General features: G+C 45.1%; 1 protein-coding gene across 5 annotated transcripts; it reads left to right on the forward strand.

The window, feature by feature from the left end:
• Positions 1 to 1,272: 1,272 nt before the first annotated feature.
• LOC122865481 (uncharacterized protein KIAA2026) lies at positions 1,273 to 12,208 on the forward strand. 5 transcript variants are annotated; one of them, XM_044173953.1, is made up of 11 exons: positions 1,273 to 1,846; positions 2,385 to 3,123; positions 3,282 to 3,482; positions 3,618 to 5,248; positions 5,411 to 5,472; positions 5,652 to 5,741; positions 5,897 to 6,012; positions 6,767 to 6,981; positions 7,181 to 9,232; positions 9,468 to 9,823; positions 9,958 to 10,237. In XM_044173953.1, exons 2-11 carry the CDS (start codon positions 2,396 to 2,398, stop codon positions 10,087 to 10,089), a joined length of 5,583 nt encoding a protein of 1,860 aa, XP_044029888.1. In that variant the 5' UTR covers positions 1,273 to 1,846; positions 2,385 to 2,395; the 3' UTR covers positions 10,090 to 10,237. The 5 variants fall into 5 exon arrangements, with proteins under 5 accessions (XP_044029888.1, XP_044029884.1, XP_044029886.1 ...); XM_044173949.1 differs by having other exon boundaries at positions 1,278 to 2,282; positions 9,468 to 12,208; XM_044173951.1 differs by having other exon boundaries at positions 1,278 to 1,846; positions 2,335 to 3,123; positions 9,468 to 12,208.
• The last annotated feature ends 4 nt before the right edge of the window (positions 12,209 to 12,212 follow it).

Here is a 12,212-nt window from a genome sequence, read left to right on the forward strand (position 1 = left end):
TAAAACTCGATTTTGACACAGACTCTTCAAGACAGGGCCTCAAGATCAGCCAGTGAAGCAGGACTCACCTTAAGGCTCTCATCATATTGATCTTCAGTAGTGCATATCTCTATATTCTCAAACAAAATTACAATTAATCAAATTACAAAGCAGTCACCACACAGTGAACCTGGGACTTTTACTGCCCAGGGTTCGCTTTGTCCTGCTGGTAGTTCAGTTTTAGTTTAATGTAGTCGTATATCATAGGATTAACCTACTAAAGACTAAAGACCAAAAAAGACAAGAGACTTGTCTGCCTGTGTCCCTCAAAGTATTTGTGCACACCAATGCACATTAGGGAATTTTTCATCATTGTGTATAAAATAGAACACCTATATTAGACTGAAAACCCTTTGACTGACAATACATCCTAGCTGAGCTAAAATCACTGCAAAGCATATGCCTCTCGTGGCATAATCGCTTAATTAACAATTGTCCCAGCTGGAGACCTCCTCGATGTGCCACAGGCAAGTCTATAACTGTTAGTATAAGAGAATAATACAAATGCTCGCTTTCCTGATGATGCTGCATGTTTTGTCCTTTGCTCGTGTGATTTAAGAACGTGGCAGTTGTATTACAACAATGACGGGTGCTAAATATATTCAGGGACACTGTTTTAACATATCAATCTGGTGATAAACAACTCCCCCGCCTCAACCTACAGCAGTACATGTAGGCCTACATACAGAGTTGGTACTCTATTGCCCTGATAGCAGTCTGTCGGGTAGTGTAAATCCTGCATCCTGCGATAGGATTGACACACACTAGTCCCAAACATAGCCTTAACCAGAATAACCATGTGGTGGAGCTTTTAGGGTCGGTAAACAGCCTGAGTTTAAGAGCCACCTGAGAGCAGCAGCCAGATGAAAGCCCCTGCACTCCGCTCGACTGTCTGTTGTACATTAGTGATTAGCGACATCTAGCGGCTAAAAGTGAGCCATGCGTGCTGCTGAAGCTAACGCTGTACATGGAGCAGCACCTACTGTAACTAACTGAAAGACACCTTAGCGCTCAAGTTATACATGAGAGTTTACAGTCTGATGCTGTTTATTCGTTGTTGTGCATAGTAGTCTTGTCGATAATGTGCAATTTGTTTCATTTTTTTCCAAATGACTGCTGTCTCGAGATGCGTTTCTTTTAGTGGCAATGGGTGACACAATCACTATATGGTTAATAATAAAGTGTAAAGTTAGTGTGTGTGTCAGCATTAGCTCCAAAACCAAAATAACAATTTGGTATGACACGCGACCAGCTAGCTACGTCAGGCTGCGCACATTTGCATCAGGCGCACGCAGGGTGGAAGTGAAGTGGACGGTAACGTTACAGGAGTCTTCAGGCAAGCCAGGCAGAGTAGTCGGTTACTAGCTATTTGTAAACCCTACAGGGTTCAAAACAAATCTGAACATTGGCGCACATTTGTCTCTAAAGTGAACCTAGCAATATTTACGTGTCACAAAGTAGCTGTCAACTTGCAAACCTAGCTGGTTAGCTGGATGGCTAGTGATAATGAACTGTTATGCATTGTCGGACAATCATCTAGTGTTACTCCGGCTAATGCTCCTTTAGCCATCTTGCCGTCACTGACATTAGTCCGTGCGCTGACGACATGATATGTCTGCATAACTTTTTTATCTGCTGGACATTTAATTGCTACAAAATTTTCACTATGGACAGCGAACGCAGCAATTGCAGGCCCCAGATTGGAGACAATAGCAAGCTAACCTTGCTAGCGAGCTGTCGTGGCTGCTAAGCTTGCTAAAAGCGGTCTTGCCTGGTGCGTGTCTGGAGCAGCACTAAAAACGTCGAGGTATGTTGTTTAACCAACCAAGCTCTGCCTCTGGTTAGTTTGTTTTGGTCTTATTTTGCACGTGATCGGGAGAATGAACGTGATGAAGGAGTGCACTGTAGATGTCTTTATGAGCAAGCAGAGCAAACTTTGTTTACTTATTGTTGTTTTAACTACCGTTAGCTAGCTCGCTAATAGCTAACTTCAAGCTAGCTAGCCATTAATCCAGGGAAAAGGAAAAGTTTGCAAAGGTCAGGCAGGGAGATAATCTGATAGTAATTTGGACAGTCCCACGAGGTAAACATTCCAGTGATTCATCATGTGGCTGTAATGTGAGCACCTGCCATGACAGAAATTATAATGCCAGCAAACTTAGCCCAGCGATCTTGGATATATTAGGTATGAACACCTCATCTCCTCGCTGTAATTTATTTTGGACCTCGCAAATGCTTAGTAGGTACTGTATATTTGTCTTGGTCTAGTTTTCACTTGCATCAAAAATGTTGCAGTGTTTGGAACATCAAAGTTCATCATAGGTGACACCTGTTACCCACTTCAGGTGCCTACACCATGGATCAGGAGGATATGACAGACCAAATCACAGCAGCTTGTAGCCAGTCGTTTTTCCACAACCAAGACCTGACTGTGAATAGAACTGACCAAGACTCAGCACCCCAGCAGCCCAGCTCCGACATCATGTCATCACAATCCAAATGGGTGAGCAGCAGCACTGAAGATACTAACCTGTTCATAACTGAGGATGAGCTCAGTAATGGCATCTGTGAAGTTGAGACTATGGTACCGTTACACTGTCCTAGCGACAGTGAAGATGTTACTGCTGAGGGTGACCACCTTGCACTGAGCACTGATGGCGTGTCAGAGTTTTCTAATGGTGACCTCTCTCTGCCTGAGGTCTGCATTTCCACCAACAGCAATAGCTTTGAGGAGGATATGAACTATGAGGTCCAGCAAGCTTATAGGATATTCACTGGCTTTCTCTTGGACAAGCACAAAGGGATCACCAGCCCGTTCCTCCATCCCATTGGCCACCAGGAGGCCCAGCATGGTATTGGAGGTGTCCGGGGCTGGGGTCAGGCACAGCTCAGGCAGTCGATGTGCTTGCATAGGATGGAGGAGAAGTTTATTAAACAAGAGTATGAGACCATAACAGAATTTGTTGCAGACTTCAGGCTGATGTTGGAGAACTGTTATCGCTACCATGGGGTGGACCACTGGATCTCTAAACAGGCTCAAAAGCTGGAAATCATGCTGGAGCAGAAGCTTACATTGCTATCCAGGTAAGCATAATGTAATTACACTGTTGAACAAATTGCTCAGCTGGCAAATGTTCAAAACTGCTATACAGCTGCAATCGTAGAGGGCCCAAAGGGTGTTTTCTGAATCTGAACCTGAATCATATTGACACATCAGTATTTTCTCTCTGTTTGTCAAACAGGGCCCTGCGAGAGAAGACAGCCTTGGCAGTGACTTCTAAAGGACGTTTTGGTGCAGAGGAGGAACGGGGTTCAGGCGGCACCTCCACGAGGAGGAGACTGGCACCTCGTAGCCTGGCTACCATCACTGTTGGTGGGCATGAGTCTATCATGGTCCAGACCCTACGGCTGGAAGAGCAACAGAGGGCCAAGGATGAGAAGAGGTGAATGAATATTTGAGAGAAAAGATTAAAAGTTGATTATTTTTTTTAATTGGGTATAATATTACAAGAAATTTGTCAAAAATTGTTGCAAAAGTAAACCCACCAACAATCTACATATGTTTTATGTCTTTTCAGGCAACGTGAGCTTGAGAAGAAAGAGGCAGAGGAAATGTCAGCCAAAGAGGTGGAAGAGTGGGAGCAGACTTTGTTGTCACAAGCTTCCCCCCACACTGTGGACACACTTTGGGAACTCCCTGCTATAGGGCACTTCCTCTGCCTGGCTCAGACTGCCCTTAACCTCCCAGAGATTGTATTTTTTGAGCTGGAGCGGTGCTTGCTGATGCCCCGCTGCAGCCCCCTCCTGTCCAAAATCATGTCTTCCTTACTGTCCCCACCCCAGCGGAGGGCCACTCTACACCGCCGACCTGCCCTTCCTTACCGCCGCTGGGAGTCAGAGCTCAGGCAGCGGGTCATGGGCTGGTATCGAGCTGTTGGTGCCTCCCATGATCAGCCAGGTCGGGCTGAGCAGCTGGGACTCTGCCACCAGTTTTTCAGCACCCTTGGGATGGTGAGTCCTTTGGAGGAGAAACCCTTTCACTTGCTGCCCTTCTACCAGCGAGTATGGCTTCTGAAGGGGCTGTGTGATCATGTGTATGAGACACAGAAAGATGTGCAGGATGCTCTTCTGTCCCAGCCCATCCATGAATGTAGGGAGTCTATTTTGGGTTATGACAGCAAGGAGAATGCTTATATACATTTCCCACATTTCTGTGGAGCAGACCTGAGGATCTACTGCCAGAGCCCCAGCACACCCCCAGCTTTGCCTTTCCCTTCTGTATGGGTCAAAAGGGTTGAAATAGAGCCAGGGACAGAGGGTGAAGAGTCGGATGGAATGAAGGATGAGGGGGTTAAAAGTGACAGGGGATGTTATAGAGGCTCCATGAACACAGGGGAGTCTGATGATTTTGGAAATGGGACAGAGACATTTGGGATTTTTAAAGGGGAAAATGGGGATGGAGAGGAAGATAATAAAAGGTTTAAATTGTGGTCACTGAAGGAGGAGGAAGGGTCTGAATCAGGGTTGTCTGATGGAGACTCCTGTGAAGACTCTAAATTGGACTTAAAAATACACATCAACTCCTTATCCCTTTCACACACTAGTCCTATTAGAGGAGGTGGTGTGGATATGAATTTGAAGGAAGAGACTGTAGAGTTGGAGCATCAATCCAAGCGTCTCACATTAAAACAGGAGCAGGGCTTCTCATTGGAATCAATGCGGACCATCAAAGCAGAGACACACGAGCCCTGTCTGAGTGTAGGGGAGCACAGCTACACAGGCAGGTCACCTGCTCGCTTAGTGAATCTGGCCTCCCCAAACAAACCAGTGGGGCTCAAAATGGAGGGAGGAAGTCCCAGTCAGGGACACAAAAGATCTTCCTGTTTGGAATGTTGTAAAAGCAAAACTATTAATGTTAAATCTGAGGAGCATGACTGCTGCTGTGGCACATCAGGGCTAGCAACACAGTTGTCTTCTGAGAGTGCCCAAAACTCAAGTGAAGAGAGGGTGAATGACAAAATCTGGACAAAAAAAAAAAAGCGGAAGAAAAAGCGAGGGAGGGAACAGCTGCCGAGGGTGAAAAGAGAGCACAAGCAGCTGCAGCACGTGGACAGGATGAGGCTATCCCCAGCTGAGGCTGCCAAGTCTGCAGTGCGCAGAGTTGCCACAACAATCAAAAGAAAAGACAAGAAGAAAAAACATAAAACAGGTGAGAAAAAGCTTAATGTTGATGTTAGCCCAATGGTTTCTTTTGGTAAGTGTGCATTCATAACCACAATGCCATGTGGGATATTTTCTGAATTTGCTTTATTATTCAGTTTATTTTTTCCAATAATAACTTGTTGGTTCAATGGCTATATATTGTTGACAGGAAAAAAGCTTGAATCTTCAAAGAAAATTAAAGATGAACCTCCAGTTGAGCCATCATTTAAGGTAGTCACACTCATGCTAAAATATACACTCTTATTTCTTTAGCAGTATATTTTTAATGCTGTATTAACTGAGTAATCATTTAAAAATATATAATTTTACTATAAATAACTATTTTATAGTCCCTCTTTTTTCTTGGCTCTTTTTATTAAGATTTTCTTACTGTTATTTCTCCTCTGTAGTTGGTATGCACCAGTCTTGAGGAGTTGCGAGAGCTGATCAATAAGACAGAAGATGAGCTTGATGACCTGGAGAGCACCAAAAAGAGATTGGTAGGTGTCATAATTCTGTCGAGAGGATTTACGCACATACTCCAGAGCTTTCTGTATTTGGTTGAGAATACAATGTTGCCACACATTTTCTCACATTTTAATGCTGACTGAGTTGACTTGATTTGACAGGTTTATTTGCATGTTTGAACTGACAGGGTCGGTGGTATTATAGGAGAGAAGCAGTAAAAGACCTCCACAGCACTCTAATCAGACTACTGAATGAGCTTTCACCCTGGGAACCCAAACTTGTTAAGGCCTTCCAACGGAACAGGTACAACTCATTTGACATTTAAATGATAATTGGATCAAACCTTCATAAATCCTTTTTCTTTTTTTGTCAAGGAGTCTTGTGCAGTTTGAGCTCAGCTGACCAGCACAAAGCAGTGATATTGCTAGGTACGCGTCCTGCGTCTCTGACGCATTAAAGTCCGAAAGGATGCAGTAAACTCACTATTGACACGTCCAGCACTATTTTTTCCCTGATAATGCAATATTGTGAACAACAAATCTGTGTTGAAATCATACAAATAAACAAAAGAAACTGCCAAAAAATTGGTGTAATTTCTTATCACACTGCAGCCTCTGCCCTACTCTCTGTGTCGGGGCTGCACTCCTATACACACAAACACACGCAGTGACAGCAGAGTAGAGAGTAAACAATTGTTACAAACAAGCTAAAACAAAAGCTGTCTGTATGTAGTCTTACTGTTTAGCTTAGTTTGCCATGTATCTTAAAATTTGGCAAATTCTTGTAAACTTAGCTGCTGGCTGAGATAAACCAGCCCCTCCTCTCTCTACCAGTTGTACCTGCAGGGGAATCACATCAGCAGCAGAGGGAGGACAGGATGAATGACTGATACTAACTGTCTGTGTTCTTCATTCTGTCACTCCCACTCAAGTCCCTGGAACCCACGTCATTTGAGTGGGTCCCAGGGACTCACTACATTGAAAACCAATCAACATCACTGACAAAGAAAAAAAAAAAAAAAATCATTGCTCTATTATTTATTTTTCTCCTACACCAGGCTTCGTTTGAAGAAGGAATTTGATGATTTCAAGAAGCACCCAGAGTACAATAACTTTGTGCGCGAGGAGTGTATTTCATCATCATCATCATCAGATGATGATGATAATGAAGAGAGGGGTTTGGGGAAGGAAGTGTATTCACTCTCGGATCATTATAGAAGATCAGAAGAGGAAGACCTGGAACATAGGGTTCCCAGAGGTCTTTGGAGTGGAGGTAAAGTAATTAAACTAGAATCTAACATTCATATTTTTGTTACTGTAATTTAATGGTATAAGATTTTAATTTTGTTTTCCTGGCCCCTATTTAACTGTCCTAGAGGAATTGAAATCAATGTCACTACCTGTCTGTTGAACCTGTATAGATGGCTAGTTGATCAATGCATCCCTAATAGACATCTCTATTATGTTCTCAGCAAGCACCAGGGAGTTTGAGGCTGCTGGAGAAAGAATGGTGACCTACATACCTCCCAACCACCTAAAACACCCTCTAGCTAGCGCAGAGAAAGGCGTCAGTCTGCTGCCAAGAGTTCAGACTGGCAGCAGTAACATTACTTCTACCCCTAACTCTGGGCCACAGTCTAGATCTGAACTGACCCCGTCAAATCAATACAGGGATTCAAACTCGGCATGGGCAGCAACGATGGCAGCCCAGGCTTCACTGTCACCCAGACCCCCCATCCTCCACCCCACCACTGGACTACCTAAGGGCTACACGCCCATCCCCACCCTGCTGGCTAAGAGTGTGGGAAACAAAGTGACCTTAATGAAACGGCCTGCTGATTACCCAGGAATCAACAACATAGATAGACAGAGCAAAAGGTCTTTGGTCTCTCTGCCTACTTCTGCAGTAACTACCGCAAAACTTTCAAAAGCACAAAGTTCTCCATCCTGTTCCCAGCAGAACTCACAACAAATGCAGGCACAAGGACTACAACAGACGGAAGTACTAAGACAGCCAGGAATGGCCACAGTGACGGCAGCTCTTTCTAAATCACCACAGTCCAAACCCATCCAGACTGTACCAAAAAATCCTGTCCAAGTGGTGTACAAGGTACCTGAGAGGCTGGGTCACCTTGTAAGGAAAGATAGCAGCCCAGTCAAGATCTCTGTTCATCCTGTCATGGACCAGAACACTGGGGAGAAGACCATGCAGCAAGTGGTGATTCTGCCTTCTAACCTTCTCATTCACAAAACTGAAGAAAAGGCATCTTCTTTACATCAACAACAGTCTATGGGCATTCAGGTCCCAGTTTCTAAAGTGGCCAGCCCCTTATGTATGTCCACCAATGTGCCTGGGTTCACCATTCCCGAAAACAGAATCCCTGTTCAGCAAGTGGCTCCCCTAAAAAAAGCCAGGACAGCGAGGATCCCTTCTCCTTCTATTTCCCCTCGTCTGCAACAGGGGGTCCTAAACACAGTAGGCTTCAAGGAGGCACAAGTCTGCAGTCCCCAAGCTAGCACATCACAAGGTGTCACACCAAACCCCTCACCCATCACAACTTCTTCTAGGGCAGTTTCTAGTGAGTATATTAAATCTCCAGACCCTAAACAGGAGCTTAAGACTGTGTGTATCCGTGACTCACAATCTATCCTGGTAACAACTAGAGGAGGCAACACAGGCATCGTCAAAGTCCAGACATCCTCAGACCAGAATGCGCTTGGTTCTTTGCCCACCAGTCCAGTCATCACCATCTCACCTCAGTTTAAAGCCTTCCTCGTATCCAAGACATCACCGACTCTTCCTCCTTCTGCTCCCTCTCAGACTTCCCCTTGCGCCATCCCTGCAGTGACAAGTATCTCAGTGGCCCGACCTCAGAAACAGGTTCCTTCAGTATTAAAGTCCCCTTCCACTGTCACAACTCCCATGCTTACTGCAGTAACTGGTAGCATTCCCGTTCCAGGCCCAGGAAGCCAGACTGCAGGCACTACTGTTGCTTTAAGTCAAGGCTCCAACACCTCAGCTACAGTTGCAACAAAGATTGGCCAGCTAGCACAGACGGCTGCTGCTGGTTCTCATTTTCAAGCTTCATTAGTAAAAAACACAGTTGTTGTCCCATCACTGAGTAGTTCTTGTGTTCCCCAAGTTCTCACACAAACAGAGTTCATCAGCAAGACTGGTGTGAAGCGGGCCAGTACAGATGAGCGATCCCAAGTTACTAAATTCATCCTGGTTACTCCCTCTTCTTCCTCCACCTCAAATGTAGCCTTATCAAAAGGTACACCCTCTTCCACAAAATCACATTCTAGTTCAAGAGTCATGTTCATCAGCCAGCCCACAGCGACATTATCCACCACCTCTGTGGGAAGCATTCCAAAGCAGGCGATAGCAACAGGGGCTAGTGGACAGCTGCTGACCACGTCACTATCAAGTCAGACTCTTAAAATGGGATTAAGCCCAGGCCAACCTGTTGGCGGTGTCAACTCAGAAGCATTGTCCAAGGTCAAGAACATCGCTCTGCCCTCAGGTGGGTTTGTTCGATGTGTTATTTTACTGGTATTCTCATTATGTCTCCTGTATTTTGTGTTTGATTCAGTCTGTACATTATTCATTTGTACATGTAGACTTCATAATGTAGTTGGAGTTATGTGAAGCTATGTTGTTTAGATGCTTCAGTATTTAGTTTAAATATTGTATTAAAGCAGTGATATGCATACCCTGAATACAGCTCCATTATCAATGTCTTTCTTATGTTTCTCCAGGGGTTCAAATCCAGTTGTCAGGGAAGCCAACAACCATTGGACAGACCATTGGTGCCCTGTCACGTTCTCCTTCCAAGAGCACACCAGTGTCTGTCTCAGATACCGGCCGTCCGACAGTCACCACCACCAGCCTGGTACCGGTCACAAGTTCAAATACCATCACAAGCTGTTCTGCCCAGCTTGCCTCTCATGCTTCTCTGACCACCAGCTCTCAGTTCCAGAGTATCCCTTCCTTCACCATGATCTCCCAACCAGGCTCATCCACATCGACGGCTTCCACTTTACCTGCAGGAAATGTGATCAAGAAGGACCTTGGTATGCCCGCATGTATACTGTCCAGCAACTCTCCTGCTCAGGTAACCACTACCTTGCAGAGTACCCCACCCCAAACCTCATCACACACTCTTATGCATCAGCCTTCAAATAGTCAAAGTGGCATTGGTGAAGAAACCACTCCCTTCTTATCTTCTTCTCAACTTCCTCTCAATAGAACCCAAACACCCATCTCCATGGCAACAACCACCAATATCCCAATCACCACATCTGCAACTGGCACAGTCCAGCAGAGGATAGTCATAAACACTTCTACACCCCTTGCTGCTGGCACACAGATCCTCCTTAACAATGCACGTTTTGTAGTCCCTCCCCAGGGTTTGGGTCCAGGCAGTCACGTCCTTATCATATCTAGCCCTGCACCACAACAAGTGCCTACTGCCAGTGCTACCAGCACTGGAGCATCAGTACCTCCCCAAAGTGCAAGCCATGTCACTGTAGCCCCTCGAGCACCAGTTTTACCCCAATCCCCAGCAAGGCTGCCTGGTGTGCCAGCTGTAAGTTCACCTTTTGTAGCATGCACACCTGCTGTTGGTTCATCATTTCTAGCAACCACTCCAAATGTCACACCAGTCCGTCTAACAGGAACACCTGTCCTGGGCTCAACGTTGTTACCCAGTAAAACAAATGTAGTGTCTGCTCTGCCTAGGTTACCAGTTGCGCAGGCTGGTAATTTTGCATCACCTCCTGTAGGTACACCCACTCTGGTCTCATCCCCACCAAGGTTAGGCAGTATACCAGCCCTAACCAGTGCCCCTGCTCTCGGCTCAGCCTTGGCTACAATCAGGTTAGCTGCTGGTACACCCACGCAAGCTGAATGTTCATCCACCATATCGCCTGCAGTAGCACCACCGTTGTCCAGATTGTCAGCACCTCTATCATCCTTGCCTGTTTTACCCAGCCCATCAGCTGTTGCCCTGCCTACTCCTGTCATACCAGTTTCCACACCCCTCTTCTCAGCTGCAGCTCCTGTGGTAGCAGGCACACCGGCTTTGCATTCTTCTCTTCCTGCCCAGCAGGTGGTTTCAGTGACAACTCCTGGCCCAGGCATACAGCCCCAGCAGACAGCAGTTAGAATTCCAGCACCCTCTACTGCTCTATCACAGGCTTTAATGCATACGGGACTAGGCAACACATCAATCAAAAAAATGGTGCCTGCAGTCATGCAACCAGTACTTGCTGGCACACGGACACAAGTATTGCCAACAGTGGCTGTCCCACCAATTGTAAGTGCCGGAACAAGGATGCAGACGCTGCCCATTGCTACGGTTCCACCAATCGGAAGCACTGTCAACACCTTTGAAACAGCGCCTGTGGGGACTGCACCTTCATCCAGCAGCACTATAATAATCACTCCAGCTCAACCAATTACATCGCTAAAAACAAACAACACCATCCATCAACCTGTCGTTCTGACCAATCAAGCACTTGGAAAGCACTCTCTGCAGACCTCATCCTTAGGTATGCATACCAATGTAGCATCCAAGCTACTCATTAGTCCTGATGGCGCTGTTTTGAACACAGTTCAGTGCCAGGTCAATCCAGTAGAGCTGACTGCCCGCCCCAAACTGCTTGATGCACTGGTGGTTTCCCCAAATAGTTCCACTGGAGCACTACACACACATGATTCCTCTTTACAGCCTTCACAGGCAGACAGACAGTGCACCAATTAACTGAGACTGCCAGCTCTGTGAGGACACCACTTTTCAGCTGCTTGGTTTTGGCAGGACTCATATCCATTGCTTGTAGTAATCCTGGGGTTAGTTAAAGAACTCCTTTCCAGCTATAGTTTGACTCATAACTTACATTTAGGATACAGTAGGTTATACCCTCTGGTTAGATCATCTTATAGGCAAACTGAATGCTCAATCAGACATACTGGAAATGTATACTGTGATGGTTTTCTCAAGTGAAAACTCTTGAGGTTGCCCTCAGATGAATGTTATAGACTCATGACTTTCCTTTTTTTTACTTCATGGCCAGTAATGACAACTGTTATAAATAAGTAGAATGTGAGGGTAGATCAAATGAATTTCAACTTGAGCTTTTGTAATACTTTTCAATACCATTAGATCCTACTTCAAGAAGTAATAATTGGGATACTATTCATTGGTACAACTTGCTCTACTTTATCTGTCAGTTTGAACAATACAACTGTCTGTATCTAGATTCTGTCACATTGTCCATTTTTCAACTAGTTACTGTTTGAAAACTACATTTTACTTTTTAGAAATATATATAAACTAATAGATGAATTTGTACTACATGTTTGAGCCCATGTAAAAGGTTTTGAAGTCACATTTATTTATTTTTACCATATAGATTTTTCAGAAGTATTTACTAGGTACATTTTCATTGAACAAATGTGGACGTTACTGCATGGAAATAAACAATGCGACTGTCCCCAACAAG

The sequence above is a fragment of the Siniperca chuatsi genome, linkage group LG18 (assembly GCF_020085105.1).
Source record: "Siniperca chuatsi isolate FFG_IHB_CAS linkage group LG18, ASM2008510v1, whole genome shotgun sequence".
NCBI lineage: Eukaryota > Metazoa > Chordata > Actinopteri > Centrarchiformes > Sinipercidae > Siniperca > Siniperca chuatsi.

Excerpts from the sequence above, each read along its gene's own strand:
- LOC122865481 (XM_044173949.1), top strand. The coding sequence starts at position 2,396 with ATGGATCAGGAGGATATGACAGACCAAATCACAGCAGCTTGTAGCCAG. Across the intron at positions 5,249-5,410 it reads GAAGAAAAAACATAAAACAG|GAAAAAAGCTTGAATCTTCA; the intron begins GTGAGAAAAAGC and ends TATTGTTGACAG. Across the intron at positions 5,742-5,896 it reads AGAGCACCAAAAAGAGATTG|GGTCGGTGGTATTATAGGAG; the intron begins GTAGGTGTCATA and ends TTGAACTGACAG.